Source organism: Piliocolobus tephrosceles, chromosome 3, assembly GCF_002776525.5.
Source record: "Piliocolobus tephrosceles isolate RC106 chromosome 3, ASM277652v3, whole genome shotgun sequence".
Lineage (NCBI taxonomy): Eukaryota > Metazoa > Chordata > Mammalia > Primates > Cercopithecidae > Piliocolobus > Piliocolobus tephrosceles.
In genome coordinates, this window is record NC_045436.1 from 94848584 (window position 1) to 94875664 (window position 27081).

At 34.7% G+C, this 27081-nt stretch overlaps 1 protein-coding gene across 1 annotated transcript in view; it reads right to left on the reverse strand.

The window, feature by feature from the left end:
* The window catches only part of LOC111547876 (bifunctional heparan sulfate N-deacetylase/N-sulfotransferase 4), a 293814-nt gene that overhangs the window by 114138 nt on the left and 152595 nt on the right, over window positions 1-27081 (reverse strand). The window contains exon 5 of the mRNA XM_026455011.1: window positions 24292-24446. Within this exon, the coding sequence (XP_026310796.1) occupies window positions 24292-24446 (155 nt within the window). The remainder of the gene's footprint in view (window positions 1-24291; window positions 24447-27081) is intronic.

The window sequence follows — 27081 nt, forward strand, 5'->3', positions numbered from 1 at the left end:
TTAAAGGGGACTAATGGAAAAACTAGCAAGTTTTTATTCACATTATATAAAATGTGCCATTTCTGTTGATTTGGCACTTGCTTTGCTAAATTTTGTGTTCTGAAGTCTTACTTTATTGACAATCAAAATGTGCAGCACATAGCTTATTAATTAATTTTATTGACAGTGAGGATACAGCTCTGAAGGAAACAGCAAAATGCCTGCCTTCAGGGAGCTTACATTTTAGCAGGGTGAGTCCAAGGTCATACAAAAGAAGTAAGTAAATTGTGTAATATATTAGAGGGTGATTAGAAATATGGAGAAAAATAAAGCAGAAATACAGAGTGGATATGGGATATGGGTTGCAAAATTAAATAGATTACTCAGCCATCATCTAATGGAGAAGGTAGTATTTTGAGCTAAGGTAAAAAGTTGTGATGGATTGAGCTATACAGACAATTTGAGGAAGACTATTCCAGGCAGAGGAAATAGCACAGATAAAGTCTGGTCATTTCTGAGGAATAGCAAGGATTCCATTGTTTTTGCAGCAGAGTTAGCAAAGGGGGAGATTAGCAAGAGATGATGTCAAGGGGCAGAGTTGCTTCAAATAGCTTTGAAAATTTTTCACTGAACAACTCCAGTGGGCACCATTCACATTTACCATGCTTTTCCAGAGGCTGTGCAATGCAGCAACACTGAAGAGAAGGAATGGGTACAGATCTTTTAGGTTTTCGTATATAAACATTGTTATGATGATTACATTTTTTTCTGTAGATATTTTCACATACTTAAAATTGTGGTTACTATTTTATTTTTATTTTGTTATCATTGTATTGAAGTGGCAGTTGTAATAAGAGGAGTATGTGAAAGGTTTTCTTTGTGGGTCGATTTTTTTTTTCATTGAAATAAGAAACAAGATCATCAGCTGAGAGTAGGGATGAGATAATTTGTGTGGTAGTTTGAAGAGAGAGGAAATGATACAGAAGAGTAGGATTGTGAATAAAATAAAACTTGTAATGCAACGTCTGGGCACCACTGAGGGACCCCTTGGGGTCTATGGCCAGGTTTTAAAGTGAGAACACTTGAACACTGGTCCAAGACAGATTTATTTTCAGTAGTATAGGCATAAACTTGGTGTCAACCTGGATTTAACCAGGGTTGAGGCTTTATAGGGAGGTAAGATCAAAAGAAAGGTATAAAGAAATTCAGAGCATATGTAAAGGAATGAATGCTTATTATGATTGTCTCTTGAAAGAGGTTGAATAAGGAGGAAAGCAAGTGCCCAAGAAGAGTGAGGGACAACAAAGATGTATCATGATAGCCTGAGAAACACAGAACTTCATTTTAGCCCTGCTCCCTTAATTGCAGGCTTGTGTTACATAGAGAGATGTTTTTAGATTTAATTTAGAAGCAAGAGAAAAGTTACAGGTGTTAAATATTAAGTTTCTAATAGTGCCATTAACCTGGAATAAATAATAACATTCAAAATTCTTCCAGGTGTTAAGTCAGGTGGAAATAAGAATGGTATTATTCAGCCTATTATTACATCATTTCTATAGTACTGTAGGCAGAAATGTGGAAGAGGAAGGTACTCAAAATAATTTTGCTTAATACAAATCATAAAATTTTCACAGGCCGGGCGCGGTGGCTCAAGCCTGTAATCCCAGCACTTTGGGAGGCCGAGACGGGCGGATCACGAGGTCAGGAGATCGAGACCATCCTGGCTAACACGGTGAAACCCCGTCTCTACTAAAAATACAAAAACTAGCCGGGCGAGGTGGCGGGCGCCTGTAGTCCCAGCTACTCCGGAGGCTGAGGCAGGAGAATGGCATAAACCCGGGAGGCAGAGCTTGCAGTGAGCTGAGATCCGGCCACTGCACTCCAGTCCTGGCGACAGAGCGAGACTCCGCCTCAAAAAAAAAAAAAAAAAAAAAAAAAAAAAAAAAAAAAAAATTTTCACAATGTGACCTTCTGTAATTTTGTCTTAAGTAACTACTACATGTAAATATCTTGGCATATTTCTATTCATTCTTAGTACTTCAAGCAGCACACATTTGTGTACTTCATATGCAGCACACAAATAAAATATTAGGCTTTAAAAAATCTTCAATCTGATTGCACGTTTTCATGGAGTAAAGCATTGATTTCAATGGAATAGCTGGGGATGCCTGTGTATGTGAAGAAGACAAGTGGAAGAGGGATAACTGTCCTTTTCAAAGCTGTCTACAGTGTGCTTCATTTTCTGATTACGAACATATTTCCAAACGTTTTGGATCCTTCTACAATTATAAATAGCAGCTGATGGGTTAGAATCATTAATTCAAAGACATCACTTTGCAGAAAGAGTAGATTAGCATAAACTACTACTTTCTCTTAGCAATGGAATTTTTTTAAATATTATTTTTGTTTCAAGCTGAGATTTCCCTTAGGAGGCATTTTCCCAACTTAATGTCAGCTTAACACATTTATGGGAAAATGTTTTAAACATTTGGTATATGCATGAGCCATCCCTCTGATTGTCACTTCCCTCCCCCGCCCCCCAAATACAAAGTGTTATTACGTTTTGTCCTTTTATGACATCCTGTGCCTTCTCTTACTTAAAATAATGATAGTTTGCAATTTTGTGTAACCTTTACTACCAGGCAAAGCTGGTTAAATTTCATCAGTCCCAAAGTAGGTTCCTGTTAATAAATGGTATCTATATATTCAAAGAATTACATGAATGATTTCATTTACTTGAGTAACCGACCATATAGATTATTAAATAATTATATTTTTCTGTACACATGTTCACACATTTCAAACTAAAATCATACAAATTATTACAGTTTCATTTTGCTATCCTGTTGAAGTGATATCATATTTGGAAATAAGGTCAAACCCCAATTCTCCTATGTTCTTAACCAGCTTTAATTCTCTCCACTGTAAACATATTTGGAAACAATTTCTTATATTTGAATATTGCTCAAGTTACTGCAGAAAAGACTGCAGAGAACTGAAGTGTCAACTACTTAAAAAAATCACGGAATGCTGAAAATGTTCAGCTACTATAGATAAAGTAGAAAGGACACCATCAGACTAAAATAATTTTTCAAACTCCAAAATGCAAAAGAGAAAAGAAAAAAGAGAGAGAAAGAGATGTTTTAACTAGTAGTTTGGAGGGATTATCCAATTTAAATAGTCATATTTAGTAAAGTAGTTAAATAATAATAATAAAACAAAAGCGGTAAATAATAATGTTTAAAAAATCATTGAAAACGTTGGCTCTTAATTATTTCACATTTAATCATTAAAAACAAGGGTGATGACTGGAACAGTGAAATTAAATTTTTTGAGAGCTAATTATGCTATTATTGACCACTTCAAGAATCCAATAACAAAATTGTTATCTAATAATGAATAACTCTCACTATCAATACTTTTTAGAAAGTATTAAAATATTATATTTTAGGATATTATTCTATATAAATATTCCTTTGAGGGTCTGCAAATTCTAGACAATGGGAACAACTTGAATATAAGCAAATCTCAAAATAATTTAAGAGAAAAACTCTAAGGGAAAGCATTAGAGCATGACATCAGATAGGGAATGGGTCCAGCCTTTGTATCACAAAAGGAACAACGCCAAAAACAGTAAATTGAAAAGCATAGGAGTTTTATTTTTATTTTTTTCTCTCATGTAATGGGGAACCTGTAGAGTAGTGGTTGCTAGTATTGGTTCAGCAGTTTAAGACTGCCAAAAGTGAGGATTCTCTTGGCGTTTGCTCCACAGTTTTATGATGAATACTTTAGTTCCAGCCAATGGGAACACATAGCAGGTTAGAGAAAGAAACAAAAGCTAAGGGCAGAAGGGCAGAGCCCCAGCAATACCTAGCCTCTTTTTTTCTGAAGTTTTCCTGGAAGCTCCACTGTAAGTTGTGCTTTCATCTGACTGGGCAGAACAGTGTTCAATGCCCACTACCTAAAATAAAAGCTGAGAAATTTATTCTTTTAACTGGATGGTTTGGCTCCACAAGCAAACTTTGGCTTTATTGAGTGAGGAAGAACGTAAACATTGGCATTGAGTATACATTTAGAAGTGATGCCCAAGGATTTAAGACATCTGTAGTCTGAAACAAGAAGGTAAAAATAAGGAATCAAATTCACTGTTTACTAAGCAGTCTGCTTCCTATGTACAAAATATAAAGAATACTGATTTAGTAGATTATAGGAGAGCAATAAATTATAATATATTCATTAGGAACATGGGGAGGTGAGATGAGAAACTGGAAAATTGTTATTTCAAATGTAGAGCTCTAAGCAAAGGTCGTTTATACAGTTCGATTTAGGGTACCTGAAGCTCCAACACCTAGGATAAAAAGTTCCTTCACATTCTGGACCACATGAGCTACTTGATCCCATCTTCTCCTAATTCCCAACACACAGCTTCCTCTAGAGCCAAATCAATTTATTATTTATTTCTTCAACATTTTATCCACCTTTCCAAGGTTCATTAAGGCAAGAATACTGGAAATAAGATTTTATTGTCCATAAATTTCATATTTCTAAGGGTATAGTAGGTCACCAATAGTAACTGATGAAAATGTGCATTAGCTAAGAATTCATGAACTACTGTTCATCATTATGATTCCAATTTTACATACTATCATCAGAATCGTGTGTATGTTAAGGTTTGGTAAAGTTTTGCCAGCAACATACTGCCTCTGTCACATATTTCCTTTCTTTGTTTGATATTTACAACTCTTTAAAAAATGTAAAACTTACTCTTAGCACACCAACCACACACTAAGAGACTGAAGGCCAAATCCCACAGGCAGTAGTTCCCAAAGCATAGATAGATTGTTGCTAAACCTACGTGGATTTTACTGGAGGAGTGCATTAATTGGGCATAGTCTTGTGCTCATTCTGCTACGGCTCCCTCTGTATAAGGGTTCCCCTCTTGCTTTCTGCCTCATGCCCACCTACTCATTTTTCACAAACGTTATCAACTCAGTTGTTCATTTTTTTCTTACCCTTATAACAAACCTGTGTCTCTTTTGTGGCTGTATTGTGTTCTGTACATTTCTCTCAAAAACCTAAAATGCCACTCTATTACTCTTCATGCATTCTCCCCTCTCCCATCAACTAAGTAAGTAAAATCTCAGCATCTCGATCATTTTGGCATCCCTAGTGTCAAGTAAGGTGCTCAGCAGATAATGCATATTCATTATCTGTTGAGGAAAGGAAGAAAGGAAGTGAAGAAAGAAAAGAAGGGGAGAAGGAGGGAATAAAGGAGTTGAAAGTTGAAAGGAAGAAACAAGCAAAAACAAAGGACTGACAAATGAAAGGAGAGAGGTAGTTTTCACACTGAAAGTGTAAATTCTTGGACATAATTAGAAAACAATAATTTCAAAGATTCATGTGTTCACATGCACATGAGTGAATTCTTTAATTTTTTTACTTTTAAAAAGACAATTTTTACGTCCATGTTCTTTTTTCTTGGAACATTTGTTAAGATATTAGTTTTCTTCATTATTAAATACTTGTGACCATTTTCAGTATGGAGTTATGGCTAGATGGAGAATTGCAAAGCAAATTAGAATGTCTTGTTTCAGTTTCCAACTTGAATAATACATAACCTTGAAAAATTTATTTGGCTCTTTAATGCATCATCAACCACTTATTTCAAAAGGAATGATAGCATGCTTCTTGAAGAAATATGGTAAAAGTGATGATAACCATAATGATAAAGGTGACAAATACTTTTGAAAAACGTATATGTCAAATACTTTGCTAAGAATTATGTATACATAAACATGTACACACAATATCCAATCCTCATAAAAACCTGTGGGGTAGGAACTACTGGCATACTTATTTTACATACTTGAAAATTAAAGCACAAGAATTTTAAGTAATTTGTCAAGGTCATCCATATAATAATTGTCAAAGACAGAACTTGATCCAAGATTGGTCCGAAGCCAAATACAAGGGTTTGACTTCTACACTGAGCAGCTAAGTAATGACTCATGTAATGTGAACTCATATCACACAGGAAGTATCCTTTATGTATAAAAGTAGCTAAAATTTTGTTTTCTTCTGAAAAACATGACTTCTTTTGTATTTTGTGCACAGACCATTGTTCTGAATAAGTGAAATAATAGTTGTAGAAAATACTAGTTTGCTTAAGCAAGTAAATTAAATATCCCCAAGCACATTAACTAGCTATCAGCCTACCTCCTGGGGGAAAACCTATGTTATAATTTTCATGTATCAGTATTTGAAAAGAATCGGAGTTCTTCTTTTCTTAATAATCTTAGAACATTATTTAAAAGCATAAGACTATAGAATGATCAAGTAAAGCAGAAAGAATGACTTTTAAGGCTTTATACTTACTAAGGCTTTATACTTACCAAAAATAATAATAACAAGGTATCCAGAACAGACAGATGTAAATCTTGATAGATTTATATTAATGAATTTTGAGTGATATAAATAGTTCATTTTTCAATTATTGCTGCTCGATATTGAATTGCATTTTGTAGGGGGCATTTGTGTCTTTGAGGTTAAATGTGTTCAGAAGCAAAACACTGCTTGACAAGAAAAAGATGTTGCAGTAAAAAAAGCAATTTGGGGGGATGGGAGGGTCTGCTATTGCCATCTGCTAGGAAAATCAAATAGATAAATATGTATTGGAGAGATTTTCTGTCTAAGGAAAATTCTTTCATCTACCTGCCAATACCAGACCAGCAAGCCAAGGACTTACCATGATAAAACACATGACAAGAAAAGCCATTTTTCTCTAAATCCATGGCTAAGCAGTATGAATATTAAAAGCTAATGAAATACCAATTCTGATTTGCAAGCAAAAGGTTCATGCTATCCTTTATGTTGTAAGTTTAGTGGAAATAGGAATTGATGAGAACCTTGGAGACTGCTAGAATAAGCCAGTTAAGAAATTTTTAAAACAATATCCTACTTGTAAAATGGGTAAAAACCTTATCTATTGCCAATGGGTATCTAAAGAAAGAGAAATAAAAATTTTTTTCTTGTTATTCAATATGTGAATAATTATGCCATTTATACACCTCAATTTTCCATGCTAATCTAAACCTTATGTAATAACATCTCAACACCTAAATGTGAGCAAGTTTTTCAACAATTACTCATCTATTCAAAGGTCATTCATATGTTACTTTAATTACCTGTGCTATGACCGAAAAAGGCTTTAAGAAAACCAGGCACACAAGATGGCTCATTTTGTGTGTGTGTGGGAAGGCCTTGTCCATTTCTCTCAGAGACCATCAGCTCTTACTTTGCAGTGCTGCGTGGTACAACTGGAACCACATGGCCACTTGTGCGTTCTTTGTGTGACTATGCAGAAGTCGCATAAACAAGTTCTAGGGCTCGTTTTACTCATTTGTAAAACTGAGACCTTTCAATATCACTTTAGAAACAAGCCTGAGAAGCTTTCTCCATCTGATTTCCAAACTCAGAACAACTTAGATTTGTATACTTTTAGAAGTATCAGGAGCTCCGATGGTCATCTAGTTTGATCACTTTGTTTCACTGAAGTGAGAATCTGGCTACTAGAATCAAATAACATGACAATGGCTGCAAGAGAAAGTTACCAATCTTACAAACTTGGACCAGGAGACTGAGAAAGAAGAAGAAGTAGACACATGAGCTCAAAAATTCTAGGAACATAGTTTAGGAGCAAATAGTCCTTATAATATCAGCAGATTCCAAGAACACATCAGGAGCACAGTGCAGTGAAATCACTCATATTAACAATGAAAACTTAGTCTTTGTGAACAATGAAAACTTAGTCTATGTTAACGTGATGTGATGCCTGGCACTCATTTGTTAATTTAAAAGCAGTAAGTTTTTTGTTTTAGGAAGTTGTTCACTGAAATGAATAAAACAATAAATAACTCAAATGCTGAAGTTTTTAAGTGACAAATGGCTAACTCATTCATTGTAATATTATATTCTATACTGAATAACATAATAAATGTATGCATATTTAACATCAACAGCAAAACTAATTAACAGACATAATGACGAAGAGATATTTCTATTAACTACATGGATATAAAAGAATACTTTTAAGCTGCTATAAAATGCCATCCATAAATACGTGTTCTATATGCAGTAACGAAATTATTTAACCACTCATATAAATGAGTTTCAAGCTTACTAGCTGATGTTCTGTAATTTTTCCCACTGTGCTTTTATTTTCCTCCTCCCTAAGACTGGGAATTAACTATATTCAAGATCATTCACATATTCCATTTTCTAAACATTTAGCAAATTTTCACTGCTCTGTCTTCCAGGGAAATTCTAGTAATATTTTGTTATTATTTGATTTTTTTAAACTAATTTTTTTTGCCTATGCTGTTGTATGACTTAAAAATACTGTTTCAAAAAATCCCAAATATAACAGATTCTATAAAAATAATTATAAAACCACAATGGATTTAATTTAAATTAAATTTAATTTGAATGCCCAGTCTAGAAATGTTAGCATTTCAGGAGAAATTATTAGTAATCTTAAATGCACATCTATCATGAGGCTTAAATGTAAAAGCAGCATGGCAACTTTGGCACATAGTATTAGCAAAATAAATTACACGGATGGAGGTATATTAGAAAATGAGATAAAATAAAAATGATCTCATCCTTGGAAAGCAAGGACAAGAAGAAATGGAAGATAAGACTAGAAGATAAGTAACTTACTTATTTTGTGAAAAACAGATAAAAGTTATTACTCTCCCCAAACAGCTTTTTGATACGGAAAAGTTAAATTTTGAATTGACACAAGATAATGTTACTAAAATATTCTTTTATTCTGGCTTTTATAATTTGTTCTTAAAAGTGTATATATGGTGATATCATTTGGATCTGTGTCCTCAGCAAATTGTATGTTGAATTGTAATCTCCAGTGGTGGAGATGGAGCCTGGTAGGAGGTGATTGGATAATGAGATCACAATTCTTATGAATGGCTTAACACTATCCTTCTTGACACTGTCCTTGCAATAGTGAGTGAATTCTCTTCACATATGGTTATTTGAAAGTGTGTAGCACCTCCCCCATCCTTGCTTCTGCTCCCACCATGTGAAGACATCTCACTACCAACTTTGCCTTCTACCATGATTAGAAGCTTCCTGGGACCTCTCCAGAAGCAGAAGCTGTTAGGCTTCTTATAAAGCCTGCAGAACCATGAGCCAATTGAATCTCTTTTCTTTATAAATTCCCCAGTCTCAAGTATTTCTAGCAGTGGGAGAACAGACTAATACATATAGTATTTTCATACTATATATATGAAAAATGGTAGGAAGAGAAACACTCTTCCAAATTCAAGGACTGTACAGCCATGATGGAAGCAGCTCAGCATCAGTTTGTAGGAAGATCAGGGGAACCTTGAAGTCAAGGTGAGAGTCACCAAATCAGAAGAAAAAGCATGACACAAGAATGGCAACGGTGCGGATTGACTGTAGTCATCAGGGAGTAAGTAGCAACTACAGGATTGGAGGCACACTGAAAACATCCAAGTGCCAATCATTAAAAAAGCCAGAGGGGAGCTTACAGCATGAGAAACAAGGGGCCAGTTGCTAGGGGTTTGTGAGCTGTCTTAAGTTAGCTTAGAGGGCTTTGAGACAAAATGTGACAGAACATAAATTACATGTTAACAGGATCACTGTAGCTGCTTTGCTGAGAATGGACTCAAAAGGCCAAGAGTGGAAATGAAAAGCAATAAAGATGCTGCTGCCATAAATTAGTCAAGAAAGAATAGTAGAATGCAGAGTTGTGCAATGGTGGTATGAGGAGTTCTGTGGACCATCTCCCAGTGACACACCTATAACTGGTGAAAATTATTTTAAAAACATTAAAAATATCTGCAAAGTGAACTAAGGGCATATAACCCATGCAAAACCATTTATTCAAGAAAATCTACTACAAATGATAAGAATAGTGAGAGTCAATGGCATGTGAGCCATGACCTGCTCCTTTCTGTCCCTGTCCCAGTTTAGAGTAACAGAATTCTTACCTTGGGTAATTGTAGCCAAGAACATAGGACTACATGTCTCTCTAGTGTCAAATGTAGGCTTATGATTTCTCCTTGGGAATGGCAGTCCACAGCATTTCTCCTGTCCACATCTCTATGTGCAAAAGTTCTATTCTAGTTAAAAGCAAATTAGAGACCTGGAGTTTTTCTCTGCTATGTAGCCCCACTCATAGAAAAGAAGCTGTACCCTAAGTGCAGAAGGCCAATAATACTGTAATTTTAATTTTCCCTTGCCTCATCTCAATTGTGGAGTGTTGATTCCATTCCAGGAAAGAAAATCGGAGAATAATAGGGGCTACTACCCCAACCCAGGACCCTGCCTATGAATCTGGGTGTTACTTTGAGAGAAGTAGACAATTGTAGCTACCTTTATCTCTGAGCAGTGGCACAGAGATTTTGCCCAGGGACAGAGGCAGGTCTCAAGAAGAGAGATCTTCAATGTTCCCCCAAGGAAACACTTTATTTGAGACACAGTGTGAAGAAGTTTTAGCCTAAGTTCACTCTCAAACAGTAGAGATTTTAATGGTAAGCAAGTAAGTGAGAGGCTGTTGTTATCATAATTAAGATAGAAAACAAGCGAATCATTGACTAAACAGAAACTTCCTATCTAGAGCCAACCAGATAAAGAGGTAGCTAAGAGGAACACTCTTTGGGTCAGTAAAAGCCTCATAATCTGAGTGTCTTTTGTCAAAAGCAATCAAGTATACAGTTGATAATTAGTACAGGCCCACTTCCGACAATGTTCTATTTCAGAAGCAGACAGTTTAACAAAAATATCAGGAAAAGACAGTCAAAGAGGGCTGTGCTAAAACCACTGTTGTCCAAGAGTGACTATGTTCCCTATGAGGAGCAACATTGAGGTCGCACACTTCAAGTGAAAGAGTCACTTAAATTATCTAGCTATTTCATTTAAAAAATAAATAGCTAAATGGCAACAAAAATACTTCCTTAACATGGAGGGAAGGGATCAGTGCGAAGAGTGCTGCAAAAATTATCTAAAATGTCCATAAAAAAATACAAGATATACAAAGAAACAGGATGGTGGAATTCATCCACAGGAAAATAAAACGAGCAATTGAAATTGCGTCTAAAGGGCCAAGATGCTAGACATAGAAGATAAAGACTTCAAATTTGTTTAAAGAACTAAAGCAAACTAGGCCTGAAGACATAGACAAAGGTATGATGACAATATCTCATCAAATGAGAGTATCAATAGAGATAGAAATATTAATAAAGAGTCAAAATTCCAGAGATGAAAAGTACAATTATTGAAATAAAAAATTACTACAGGTCTTGTATTTTTCCATTTTTATACTTGTATGAAGAAATACCCAAGACTGAGTAATTTATAAAGAAAAAGAGGTTTAATGGACTAACAGTTCCACATGGCTGGGGAGATCTCACAAGTAACAGAAGGCAAAGGAGAAGCAAAGTCACATCTTTCATGTCAGCAAACAAGAGAGATTGTATAGGGGAACTCCCCTTTATTAAACCATCAGATCTCACAAGATTATTCACTATCACAAGAATAGCATGGGAAAGACCCACCCCCATGATTCAATTACCTCCCACTGGGTTCCTCCCATGACAGGTGGGAATTATTGAAAATGAGATTTGGGTAATGATAGAGCCAAACCATATAATTCCTGGCCTCTCCCAAATTTCATGGCCTCACATTTCAAAACCAAACATGCCTTCCCAGCAGTCCCCCAAAGTTTTTATTACCTTCAGCATTAACTCAAAAGTCCACAATCCAAAGTATCATCTAAGACAAGACAAGCCCCTTCCATCTATGACTGTAAAATCAAAAGCAAATTATTTACTTCTTAGACACAATGGAGGGTACACATATTGGACAAACACATCTGTTCCAAATGGGAGAAACTGGCCAAAACAAAGGAACAAAGGCCTACGAAAGTCCAAAATCCAGCAGGGCAATCAAATTTTAGCTCCAAAATGATATCCTTTGACTCCATGTCTCACATCCAGATCATACTGATTCAAGAAGTGGGTTCCCATGGTCTTGGGCAGCTCTGCTCCTGTGGCTTTGCAGGGTAAAGCTCCCTTCCTGGCTGCTTTCACTGGCTGGCTTGAGTGTCTGTGGCTTTTCCAGGTGCATGGCGCAAGCCATTGGTGGATCTACCATTCTGGGGTCTAGAGGATGGTGACCCGCTTCTCACAGTTCCACTAATCAGTGCCCCAGTGGAGATTCTGTGTGGGGGCTCCCACCTCACATTTCCCTCCTCACTGCCCTAGCAAAGATTCTCCATGAGGGTTCTGTCCTTGCAGCACAACTGAGCATGGACATCCAGAAATTTCTATATATCCTCTGAAATCTAAGTGGAGGTTCCCAAAACTCAACTCTTGACCAGAGACCCTAAATCATCTCTCTTAAGTTCAAAGTTCCACAGATCTATAGGGCAGGGGCAAAATGCAACCAGTCTCTTTCTAAAACATAGCAAGAGTCACCTTTATTACAGTAACATATTCCACATCTCCATCTGAGACCAATCATCTCCATCAAACACCATACGTAGGCTGCAAAGGCTTCAGGCTTTCACCATCTGAAGCAACTGCTTGAGTGGTATATTGGCCCCTTTTAGCAATGGCTGTGACAAAGGGCATTAAGTCTCCAAACTGCACAAAGCAGCAAGGCCCGGGTTCCAGTCCGGGAATCCATTTTTCCCTCCTATGCCTCATGACTTGTGATGGGAGGAGCTGCATGACATGTACTGGAGACATTTTCCCCATTGTCTTGGTGATTAGCATTTGGTTCCTTGTTACTTATGCAAGCTTCTGCAGCCAGTTTGAATTTCTCTTCAGAAAATGGGTTTTTCTTTTCTACTGCATTGTCAGTCTGTAAATTTTCTGAACTTTTATGCTCTGCTTCCCTTTTAAATGTAAGTTCCAATTCCAAACCATATCTTTGTGAATGAATAAAACTGAATGCCTTTAAAGCACCCAAGTCACATCTTGAACACTTTAGTGCTTAGAAATTTCTTCCACCAGAGACCCTAAATCCTCTCTCTGAAGTTCAACATTCCACAGATCTCTAAGATAGGGAAAAAATGCTGCCAATCTCTTTCTAAAGCATAGCAAGAGTCACCTTTATTACAGTTTGTAACATGTTCTTCATTTCTGTTTGAGACCACTTCAGCCTGGACTTCATTGTCCAGATCACTATCAGTATTTTGGTCAAAACCATTCAACAAGTCTCTAGGAAGTTTCAAAATTTCCCACAATTTCCTCTCTTTTTCTGAGCCTTCCAAGCTGTTCCAACCTCTGCCTGTTATCCAGTTCCAAAGTCACGTATACAATTTTGGGTGTACTAATAGCAGTATTCCACTCTACTAGTATCAATTTACTGGATTAACTCATTTTCATACTGCTATGAAAAAATACCCAAGACAGGGTAATTTGTAAAGAAAAAGGAGTTTAATGGACTCACAGTTTCACATGGCTGAGAAAGCCTTACAATCATGGCGGAAGGTGAAGGAGGAGCAAAGTCACATCTTATATGGTGGCAGGCAAGAGGGCATGTGAGACTCATTCACTGTCTGGAGAACAGCATAAGAAAAACTTGTCACCATGATTCAATTACCTCCCACCAGGACCCTCTCACAACACATGGGGATTATGGGAGCTACAATTCAAGATAAGATTTGGGTGGGGACACAGTCAAACCATATCAGGATTCAACCGGAAATTTGAGCTAACAGAAGAAAAATTTAACACACTTGAAAATCGATTATGAGATTATGCAACTGAAGAATAAAGAGAAAAAAAATAGGAAAAATGAATGACCAGAGCCTCAAAGAAATGTGGGACACTATTAAATGCACCAACATATGTGAGATGGGATTATCACAAGAGTGGATGGAGAAAAAGAAACACAAAAGGTATTCAAAAAATTATTTCCTAAAAACTTTGCAAATTTGGTGAAAATTATTAATTCACACATGTAAGAAGCTCAGTGAACTAGAACTAAAATAAGCAAAGAAATCCATATACAGATATATCATCATCAAAATTTTGAAAACAAAGGCAATCAACAAATCTTGAAAGTAGCAAAAGGAGAAGAACTCTCATCACATAGAAGTGAAACTCAAAATTAACTATTCACTTCTCAATAGAAACTGTGGGATCCAGAAGGAAGTGGAAAGAAAAAAGAAAATGGCAATCAGTGATTGTATATCTAGCCAAGCCATATTTCAAAAATAGCAGTGAAATAAATACATTCACAGATACATCAAAACTGAGAGAATACATTGCCAAATCTCTCTTACAAGAAATTACAAATGTAGTTCTTCAGACTGAAAGCAAATAACCACACAGAGTAATTTGAATCAACATGAAGAAATAAAGGCTGGGTGCGGTGGCTCATGCCTGTAATCCCAGCACTTTGGGAGGCTAACGCGGGCAGATCATGAGGTCAGGACCAACCTGGCCAACATGGTGAAACCCCATCTCTACTAAAAATACGAAAATTAGCTGGGCGTGGTGGCAGGCACCTGTAATCCCAGGTACTCAAGGGGCTGAGAAATATTGCTTGAACCCGGGAGGCAGAGGTTGCAGTAAGCCGAGATCACACCACTGCACTCCAACCTGCGCAACAGAGAAAGACTTGGTCTCAAAGAAAAAAGAAAAAAAGAAAAAAGAAATAAAGAATGTTGGTAAAGGTAATTATGTATTTATGGAAGACAGTATAAATACACATATCTTCTTACTTCTCATCAGATTTAAAAAGCAATGATAGAAAACAATATAAACATAATTGTGTTGCTAGGGCTATAACAGGGGTAAATGCAATATATTTTTAATTACAGCACAAAAAAGACAGGTGGGAGAAAAGCCATATTGAAGTAAGGAAGTAACACCAAATAGTATTTAAATGTACAAGAACAAATGAAGAGTAGAAAAATGTCATAGAAGAAAGTTTGTGTAGAAAACTATAAATATATACTTTCTCTGCTTTCTTATTTCAAGTTTTAAAAGCATATACAATTATATAAAGTATAAAATATAACAATGTATTGCTGAATTTGTAACATATATGGATGTAATATTCAATAATAACAAAAAAGGAAGGAGGGAGGAATAGAGTTATGTAAATATAATGTTTCTATACTTCACTGGAAAAGTCACTATGAAATTGAAAAAGATTCTGAGAAGTTAAAAGGTATAATGCAACTCTTAAGCAACCACTAAGAATAAATCACAAGGGAGATTAGGAGATATTTTGAGATGAATAAAAATGAAGACACAACTTACTAATACTCAGGGAATGCAGCAAAATTAGTGCTTAGAGGGAAATTCATAGCTGTAAAATGCCTTTATTAAAAATATAATAAAAGCTTTCAAGTCAATAACCTGATATTTCTCCATAAAACATTGAAGAAAAGCATATTAAATATAAAGTAATTAGAAGGAAAGAAATAATAAAGATTAGAGCAGAAATTAATGAAATAGAGAAGATAAAAGCAATCTGGGAAGACAATAAAATTAAAATTTGGTTATTTGAAATGATCAACTAAATTGAAAAAACTTTAGATAGACCAAGTTGGGGAAAAGGCTCAAACTGGTAAAATTGATAATGAAAATGCAGACAACACTATTGACCTTATACAAATAATAAGTGCCATGAGGTAGTACCATGAAGATTCTATGCTAAATATTTGATAACGTAGATAAAATTAGTAGATGTCTAGACACACACAAACATCTGAAATTGACTCAAGTGAGGATAGAAAATATAAATAGACTTAAAACAAGTCAATTGAAAGACTTAGTACATTAAAAACTTCCCACAAATAAAAGCAAGGAACAGGTGAGTTCTACCAAACATACAAAAAATAATTAATGTTTGTAATTCATGACTTCTCCTCCCTTTATACATAAAAAAAGAAGAGCAAAGAATATTTCTCAATTAATTATATGAGGCTAGTATTACCCTGACACCAAATCCAAACAATTATGTCTAAAGAAAAAGAAATGTACAGAGCAGTATCTCTATTAATATAGTTTTTAAAAACACTCAAAAAGGTAGTAGCAATCAAACTCAATAATATACAAAACTGATTATATGCAATAACAAAGTGGGATTTATCATAGGAATGCAAGGTTGGCTTAACATCTAAAAATCAATTAGTGTAATATACTATATCAAGAGAATAAAGGAGGAAAAACACATGATTAACTCAATAGGCACTGAAAAAGTATGTAACAAGTCCAACATCCTCCTATGATAAAAATACATACAGATACATACAGAAAAAGAGACTTCTTCAACTTGATAATAGGTATCTATGAAAAATCTTCACTAACATCATGTCTAATGGTGAAAGACTGCATACTTTCCCCTTAAGACCAGGCATAAAACAAGGATATTTGTTCTTGCCATTTCTATTCAACATTATACTGAAAGTTACAGTCAGGACAATTAGGCAATAAAATAAAATAAAATATAGCCAGATTGAGAATGAAGAACTAAAAGTATTTCTATTTGCACATGACATAATCTTATATGTAGCCAATCCTAAGGAATCCACTGAAAAACTCTAACAATAATAAATGAGTTCACCAAATTTGAAGGTTTGGATGTTACAAGAGCCATATACAAATATCAACTGTAATTCTATACAAAAAATTAACAATATAAAATTTGAATTTAAAATATTTTGTTTATAATAGCATCAAAAAGAATAAAATATTTAGGATTGTATTTCATCAAAGAAGTACGAAATTTAAACTGAAAATTATAAAACATTGTTTAAAGACATTGTAGCAGATCCAAATAAATTAGAAGACAGGCCATGTTCATTTATCAGAAGACTTAATGTTGGTAAGATGGCTATATTTACCAAATTGAGTTGCAGATTGACTGCTATCACCATCAAAATGTCAGTTGTTTATTGTGCAGAAATTGATAAGATGATCCTAAAATTCGTATGGAAATTCAAAAGACCCAGAATAGCCAAAATCATCTTGACAGAAAAGAACCACTTCACATCCACTAGAATGACTATAATAAAGATAGATAACAATAAGAGTTGGTGAGAGCAGTTGGAACACTCATGAATTGCTGGTGGAATATAAAATGGTACTCACACTTTGGAAACAGCATGGCTATTCATCAAAATGTTAAACATAAAGTTACTGACCCAGTAATTCCACTTCTGGGTAGATACTAAAGAGAAATAAAAACATATCTCCACACAAAAACTTGTACCTGAATGCTCATAGCAGCATTATAAATACTAGTCAGAAAGTGAAAACAACTCCAAAACAACCCAAGTGTCTATGAACTGATAAAGAATGGATATATAATGGATAAAGAAAATATGATATAGCCATACAATGAGACATTATTTGTCAATAAGAAGGAATGAAGTACTGATATATGTTACATGTTTGAACCTTAAAAACATTATGCTAAGTGAAAAAATCTAGTCAAAAAGACCATGTTATGTATGATTCTATTTATATCCAATGTCCAGTATAAGCGAATCTGTAAAGACAGAAAATAAATTAGTTATTTGCTCAGGTTGAAGGAGTGGGGAGAAATGGAAAGTGATTGCTAAGGGATACTTTTATTAAATGAGTTGATGAAAATGTCCTAAAATTATGGTTAGTTTGCACAGAGCTGTGAATACACTGAAAACCATTGAAGTTTACACTTTACATGGTTGAACTTTATGATATGTTAATACCAATATCAGTAAAGTTGCTAAAATGATACAACGTAACTTGCACTAAATTGATGGATAGTAGAAGTGGTAAGAATTAAAATAGACAATGCATTCGATGAGAGAGAGGTAATAGATGAGTTCAATATTTACAGCTTTGAAGGATGTAATTGACACTAACCTTGAGGAAAAATATTAGATTTTAGTTAATATGCAAATATTTTCAAATTAATGCAATAATAAGTGTGAGTTATATCATACAGGATCCTCTGTATTTCTTATTTCTAGTTAGATATGATCGGCAGCTTCTATAATATCTTCCAGTTAGTTATTACTGTCTCCTGGTATTCCCTTTATTGTTTATTTTCCCTTTCTTTTGAGTGTGTGCTAGACCTAGTGACTGGCTTCTCCTGAAGAGTATATGGTATAAGTGAAGAGGTATTGCTTCTAATATTTATATAATAAAAGACTCTGAATCAATCTGTCTCTTTTTCTCTTCCTCTCAGAGCCTTAGCTTTAATGTAGTCAATTACTGTGTTGTGAGCTACCATCCCGAATGACCCACATGGCAAGGAACACAGGGCAGACCCAGGCAGCAGCTGGTGGGAAATTGAGGTCTTCAATCAATCCAACAGCTTGTGAGGAGCTGAATCTTGCCAATAACCATGTGAGCTTGGCAGCAGGTCCACCCTCCAGTTGAGCCTTGAAATGAGTGCCACCTCAGCTGACACCTTGATTGACATCTGTGAGAAATCCTGAACTGCAGGATCCAGTTATGTCATAGTCAACTTCCTGACTTACATAAACTGTTAAATAATTAATGTGTGTTTTAGGTCTTTATAGTCTAAGTAATTTGTTATTAGATAATATCTAAGATATCTGAATGTTCAACTAATATGCTCAATTACTGAAGTAATTTACATAGAAATGTGTGCTAAATTGGCAGGTGTTCCATATAATACCTCAAGATCTTGTTCAAGTGCCAAAACATGTTTTATTATTTTATTTTATTGTGGTAAGAGCAATTAACATGATATCTACCTTTCTGATACATTTGTAAGTACACAATATTATTATTGGCTGCAAACACAATGCTGTATGACAGATCTCTAGAACCTATTCGTCTTGACTAAAACTTAATGCCCCTTGATTATTAAATCCTCTTTTCTCATTTCCCTCAGCCCCTAAAAACCACCATTCCACTCTTTGATTCTACGAATTTGACTATTTTAGACACCTCATATAAGTGGAATTATGCAGTATTTGTCTTTCTGTGACTGGCTTATTTCACTTAGCATAATGCCCTCAAGGTTCAACCATGTTGTCACGTATTACAGAATTTCCTTTTTTTTTCAATGCCTTGGTATTTTGTGGTTTTTTATTATTGTGATTTAATCTAAATCTTTCCTGCACATGTGGGTCCACTCTTGAGCGTAAAGATTGTTTTATTTGTTATTGAAATTCCGAAATACACTGTTTGTTCATTGTGAATTTTTGTTGTGTATTTGTTCACGATTTTATTCTAGTATAAATATCCTTATCTTCTCTAAATTCCCTACCTTTAAATACCCTATAAGTTATAATCAGTTTTTTTTCTGACATCTTGCATTTGTGGCATAATACAAGGCTGTAAACTGGATAATCCAGTAAAAAATACTGTAAAGTATTACCAACATTGAAAGGAAGCTCTTTCTCAGTTTCATTATACTATTAATTTGCTATCATATTACTTTTATTTCTTTTTAATATAACACCTACATAGCTGATTGAGTGTTCAGTCTATTATGACACTTAAGGATTTTCCACAGTCTCTCTTTAATAGATTTGTGGTTTTATAAGAACAATTTAAATGTCAGCATTTTTTACCTCATGAATATTGTGTAATTATGAAAAAAGTGATATAGATTTCATAAATATGTGTAGCATTTTAAAATCAGAATTTAAAATCCTATGTCTTTATTTCAAGAATCTTCACGTAGTCACGAGAAGGACACCAGACTGCTCAAGAACATAGCAAGTAAAATTCACATCATAATTGAAAATGTCAACAGTAAAGGCAAAAAGTTGATACTTATCCCTTCAGGATATTTCATGGTCTGCAACTATTAATGACTGAAAAGCCCTACTGGCTTGAAAACTTTAATGAGTTTATATGTAAAACTTAAAACCATGAGATACAATTTTAAAAATTTTTTTCAAGTATATTGTGGAATAAAATAAACTTGTTTAATTCAGGTTTATGGTATATGCACTTTTCTTTCTGTGGTTGGAAAATAGTATAGGTTAAATCGGGAATAATTTTTGGTAATTTTTTTATTAGTGCTTTCATGTTGGCCAATGTTTCTAGTTTTCTTCAGCCTTCGTTTGTCTATTGTCATTAATGAAGCTTTCCATCTATTTATTGACATAGTCAAGCAACTGAATAGCAGTGAGTTACTGAAGGAAAAAAAAAACAAAAAGTATTTTTCTCCACCCTACTGCCATACCAAGAAGGGTATCTTTTAACTGCCATATTTCGGTTGCCTATGCTTGTCATTAGACTAACATCCTGTATACAAACACACACACATATACACATGACATATACGTGCATGGAGTAAGCATAATACATCCATACACATATACACCCCCACTGCATACATTTGTGCTCATGGATTAAGCATATACATGTACATAACTCCAACAAGCATATACATATTCACAAGGCATATATGTGTGTATGTGTGTGTGTGGATTAAGCAATAACAATAACAATGTTTTATATTAATGAGTTCTCTTCAAACATGATGAAAGGTAAAGAACCAGGTTTGCAATGTGTTTCTCTCATGATGTTTAAACATAATACAAGAGAAAATAAACTCCATCTAGAAAGATTTCAGAGAAATTCCACAAATGAAACCACTCAGATAGGTTGTTTGGTTTTCTTAAAAAAAACTAATTTGAAATATCAATATCAAGCTATTATTAGGTCTGATTATGTTTGATTTGTTTTTGGAACTGCTATGAGAACGGACGTGCTTTTGAGACTGACAATCCTTCTGACAGCCAAGGTCATATCAAGGGATAATGAGGAATGTCAGAACAGAACTTAAAAAAAGGATTTAAAGACTTCTAATTTTTATCTGTATAAGTTATTCATTTAGTTTGAAATATTTTCCCATAATTACTTCAATTCCAGCTAGATAAGGATTTCACGATGTTCATTCCAAATTTGCGGACCAACGTTGTCCACAAATGATCACAGAATTTTAAAATTGAAATTGATCGGTAGCATTATCTGGTCCAGTGCCTTTGGTTCGCAGATGAGTTGATGTAAATTAATTATCTATAAACTTTGTAGTTTAGAGAATGAAAAGGCAAGTCATTACTATTTCGAGAGAGAAAAGTGAGGTATAAAGACATTAAATAAGTTGCCAATTTTATCAGAACTTGTTATTAGCTGTCAGGACTAAAACTCACTTCACCAATATCCATTTAGTGTTTCTGCTATCCTATCCTATCTTGACACTGTTGATGGTTCTAAAGTGTCAGCTGGATGTGAAAAGATAATAATTTAATAAGAAAGAGATACATCTCTTGGCTCTCTGGATAGCACACATATTGCCATGCTATGTTGACAGTAAAGGTGGGGTTCTGAATGTCACTGCTTGAAGAGTCTTGAGTTTTATTGAGCTGAACTCCGGAAGGAAAAGGACAGTGTCATTTCAGTATGATGTATGTTTAACGGACTTCATTTCAGTTGTAGTATTTTGACTATGTAAAATATAATAAGATTTTTTAAACAATATATGTATAGGAATAAGTGTAGTTTCTGGCCACGCTGACTAAACAAATGTAATTACTCTGAATGGACTCTAAATACCTTTCAACATTTCATTACAAAGCAATTACATTTGAGTCTTCCCAGAGCTCTCAGCATAGCTTTTAAAAAAGAAATTACACAAACAGGTGGAATCAACCATTATGAAATATAACCTATATCCCTGAAGAGCAAGGCTCAAAAGTGGAAGTGGAGTGGAATGAAGTGGGGGAAGTTTAAGACAGGTAATGTACATGTTTTATTTTCAAGGTAACTGTCCTGAGAGAATTTAGTATGCTTACTCAAGGTAAGTTTATTTTAGAAATGGAAAATATTTACTTAATTTTATAATGCTATGAAGCAGCACAACATTTATGAGACATTTCCTTAAAGTTAAGTAAAAAATGACCCCTTGTAATCCATATGTTTTTTAAAAAAGCTGTTTTAAAAGCAAGATGTAACTGCATGCTCCTCTATATTTAGAAAGGTCATAATTGGTTAATTAACACTATTGAATGCTTACTGTGTGCCAGCCGCTGCTCTCAACACATTATGTATATCCTCCCAGCAATTCCATGAGGTAGTTGTTACCATTATCCTCAGTTTCATAAATGGAGAAACAGACATAGAGAATCTAAGTAATGTGTTCCAGATCAAGCAACCATCAATGGAAGGTGAGGATTCAAACAGATAATCTGGTGCCTGAGTCCCTGTTCTTACCTGCTTTTTACGCTTTCTACATTTACTACTAAGAATCCTGTGTGCAGATTTGACACTGGTCTGAGGATTTAGAGATGCAAAGAGTGATGACCTATTAGCTTAACAACTGGACATAACTATAAAATATCATAGTATTAATTTGACTTTGGGGCTATGCTTCCAAAGATGACTTTAAAAAATGAAGATATCAGTAATCACACAGTACTAATGAATAATAACACTTTAAGTTAGGAGTTCCTAACTAGGAGCTAGGGTCTTTGGTGGATTCACAAACCCTTTGTGATTATATGCCCACTGGGTGAAGATGTGAGAATGTGCATCTGAGCATTTTTCTAGGGAAAATGTTTCTGTCTTTAGTTAGATTCTTAAAGGAATACATGGCTTAATTAATGTCTAGAGCAGAGATGAGCAAACTTTTTCTTGGTAAAGGTTGAGGTAAAAATATTTTAGGCTTAGTGGACCACAGGATATCTTTTGCAACCACTCAACTCTGCCACTGAAATGTGAAAGCAGCTTCAGGCAATTCATAAAGGAATGAGTGTGGCTGTGTTCCAACAAAATTTTATTTATGAACATTTAAATGTAAATTTTATATAATTTTTATGTGCCACAAAATATCACTGTTCTTTTGTTGTTTACCTTTGATTTGAAGTATTAAGAAATGTTTTTAAAAAGGCTTTCTTAGCTCAGGGATCATAAAAAGCAAAGGTCATAATTTTCTTGCCCCTAGTCTAGAGCAAGTGATTCTTAGTGTAGAATCACGGGGATCATCTGGGAAGTTTCTGAAATGCAAATAGGCAGCCCTCTCTACAGATCTACCAAATCAGAAACTCTGCTGGGACCAAGCAGTCTGTGTTTTAGAAGTCTTCTAGGTGAAATAGATCACACTAAAATATGAGAGCCACTGGTCTAGAGTCATGGCTCCAAACATTCAACTCATTCATTTATTCCTTCATTCTTGCAACAAGTGATTTTTTAAACTATTATTTAAAAAATAACTCAGGGCTATGTGCAGGTTTATGATATAGATAAATCGTGTCATGGAGTTTCAGTGTACAGATTATTTTGTCACCCAAGCAATAAGCACAGTATCAGATAGGTAGTTTTTCCATTCTCTCCTTCCACACTCAAGCAGGCTCCAGGGTCTAGTGTTCCGTTCTTTGTGTCCATGTGTACTCAGTGTTTAGCTCATACTCGTAAGTGCCAACATGCGGTGTCTGGTTTTCTGTTCCTGTGTCAGTTTGCTTAGGATTATGGCCTCCAGCCCCATCCATGTTGCTGCAAAGGACATAATCCCATTCTTTTTATGGCTGCATAGTGTTCCATGGTGTATTTGGACCACATTTTCTTTATCCAATCTACTGTTGATAGGCATTTAGGTTGATTGCATGACTTTGCTGTTGTGAATAGCTCTGTGATGAAAATGAGTGTGCATCTTTATGGTGGAAGAATTTATACTTCTTTGGCATATACCTAATAATGGGATTGCTCAATTAAATGGTACTTCTGTTTTAAGTTCTTTGAGAAATTGCCACACTGCTTTCCACAATGGCTATACTAATTTACATTTCCACCAGCAGGGTATAAGTGTTCTCTTTTCCTCTGTAACCTTGCCAACATTTGTTGTTTTTGACTTTTTAATAACAGTTATTCTGACTGGAATGAGATGGTATCTCATTGTGGTTTTGATTTGTATTTCTCTAATGATTAGTGATGTTGAACAATACATTATTTTTGAAAGGTTAATTATATTGCACCACAAATGAAAGTTGTACTATTTTTTTGTCTTGATAGATACAAGAATAGTCATCCATAAAATAGGAGTTGAAAGCCTCCTGAAAATAACTTACTTTTTGAAATATATTTTCTACATAATCACATGATGGCCCTATACATATACACACATGCCTGAAACAAAATATCACTAAGTTATATGTACCCTCAATACATGTGATGCACCCTGATATTATATTTTATTCTCTTTCTATCATTGATTTTACACTTTCACCACAAGATCACAACTTATAGCTCAAAAGATACCACAATAAAATGTGCTCACCAGTGCAAATTCCTTGTTGAGAATCATCTGCTCTACTAAAGATGACTCATTGTGGAAGAGATGGGGCTGCATGTGGCTCCACATATGAGGAAACCACCAGAACTCATCCACAGACCGAAGTAAAAGGTCATCTCCTTCATCTTCCTCTTCAGTCCCTATAAAACACAAAGTTAAAAACAGCTTTAGTGAAAATATCTTACTATCCTAAAGGTTATTTTTGGCAGATTTATGTTATTTTTCATGCTGCTAATGCATATATCCAATTCCATGGACTTTTAAAATCAGAATAAAAGACCACAGTCTAAATTGAATCAAAGGCAAGGGGACTCGGGATTAGGATGGGGTGGGTAGGCGTGGCTGGAGCAGGTCAGACAGTTGTTTGTTTTAGAATTTAAGGGTATTTTATACCCTAACATATATTTTATACCCTTATATTTTAAGGGTAATTTTCAAATAATTGAACATAAATTTTAACTCATAAAATCTGTTAATTTTTTTCAGGTTAAATAAATATCATATGCTTACTAAAGAACTGTGGAAAGCACAGAGAAGTGTAAAGTCGAAAAAGAAACACGAAAACAACCAAAAAACCTGTAAGACCGTCTTCTACAGCTAACCAGTAAAATCATTTCTGTATTATTTTCAAAAATCTTTTTCTACTTATATTTTAAAAGTTCAATTCTTGCTGTATTAATATTTTTGCATGCTTATGTTTTTCACTTAATGTTATACATATCAAGTTTCCCATTTTAATATAAATATTTCATAAAAACTAAACAATGGATCTGATAACTGTTTATAATATAAACGTGCCTTGAGAATTTAAAACTAGTATTACTTTCTCTTCTTCTTTTGAGAAAATTTGTTAACAGCACCCAATACATAGGAAATAAAAACAAAAAACATTGTTATGCCACAGTTAAGAAAAAAAAAACTTACTTCTAAGAGAATTAATTATATTGCAGCTATCCAAGAATATCCACAAATTAAATGATAGGGTTTTCGTATGATTTTGTACAATTTTACTATATACAGCTCAATTTACAAATGTTGTGAATCAATAATATAAGAATTAATTCCTGCTTGCTCTCTCTCTTAACTATACAAGTAAAGTAAAACAATAAGTCCTGGCTTATACTGTGGAGTGTATTATTTGGTTTACTCTTTCATAAAAGAGTATGTTTTTTTGTTTGTTTGTTTGTTTGTTTGTTTTTTTGAGACGAAGTCTCACTCTGTCGCTCAGGCTGGAGTGCAGTGGCGCGATCTCCACTCACTGCAAGCTCCGCCTCCCGGGTTCCCGCCATTCTCCTGCCTCAGCCTCCTGAGTAGCTTGGACTACAGGTGCCCGCCACCTCGCCTGACTAATTTTTGTATTTTTTTGTAGAGACAGGGTTTCACCGTGTTAGCCAGGATGGTCTCGATCTCCTGACCTCGTGATCCGCCCATCTCGGCCTCCCAAAGTGCTGGAATTACAGGCAAAAGAGTATGTTTTACAGATGGGTGTTTGAATTTTTTTTTTTTTTTTTTTTTTTTTTTTTTTTTTTTTACTTAAATTCAGGGAATAAATATTAAAGATGGTTATAAGGGTTTTCTCTGAATGTTCCGTGTGTGTGTCCTAAAACAAAGATTTCCATGGTCATGAAAGTAGCACCATGAAAGGATTAAAGCATGTATTTGGTGTCATTCAGTACTTGGAGCAGAGTCCCTAGTTTTGCTACTTAATTAACTATGTGATCTCAGACAAGTTAACTTCTCCAGATCTTAGTTGCCTGATTTAAAATGGGATTATAAATACCTATGTTATAGGGTTTTAGTGAAGAGCTGATGAGATCAATTTATTAAAGCACTTAATATTGTGACTTGCAAATAGTAAGCACTTTTTGAGTATTAGGATCTCCTTAAAAATTCCATCTATTGCTTTATACTTGCAGCGTTTTGAATTTACATGTGTTCACACTGTTTTAGAAACTTTGCCTGCCTAAATTATAAATTTCTTAAAGGCAAGTACTGAATCTCTTTACCTTGTACTGTAACATGCCACTTCCCCAGAGCAGTGAATAAATGAATAATTTAATTTAGTCTATATTTAACAAAGGCAGTGGATTTAGCAGCTTCACATGGCCACCAAAGTATATGGCAACTTATTTCTTTTATATATATTCACTGTTCCTGGAATACGGTTCATAATTCATAATCTTCAAAAGGTATAAGGACCTTCAAGTTTAATTAGGGTTTTGGCACCTTCGATGCTACTACACAGAGTAAATAAATTCTATTTCTATTAGAAATTTAGAAAGTAATAAAGTCCTATAATTAAGATGAACAGAAGAATTCTTAATTTTTGTTGTTAGCTAACAGTGTTAGTATTACAGACTCATAATTCATTGACTTTTGTTAATATATTAAGAATATAAAAAAAGGATGAGTTTGTGTCCTTTGTAGGGACATGGATGCAGCTGGAAACCATCATTCTCAGCAAACTATCACAAGAACAGAAAACCAAACACTGCATATTCTCACTCATAGGTGGGAATTAAACAATGAGAACTCTTAGACACAGGAAGGGGAACATCACACACTGGGGCCTATTGTGGGGTGCAGGGAGTGGAGAGGAATAGCATTAGGAGATGTACCTAATGTAAATTATGAGTTAATGGGTGCAGCACACCAACATGGCACATGTATACATATGTAAAAAACATGCATATTGTGCACATGTACCCTAGAACATAAAATATAATACGAAGAAGAAGAAGAAGAAGAAGAAGAAGAAGAAGAAGAAGAAGAAGA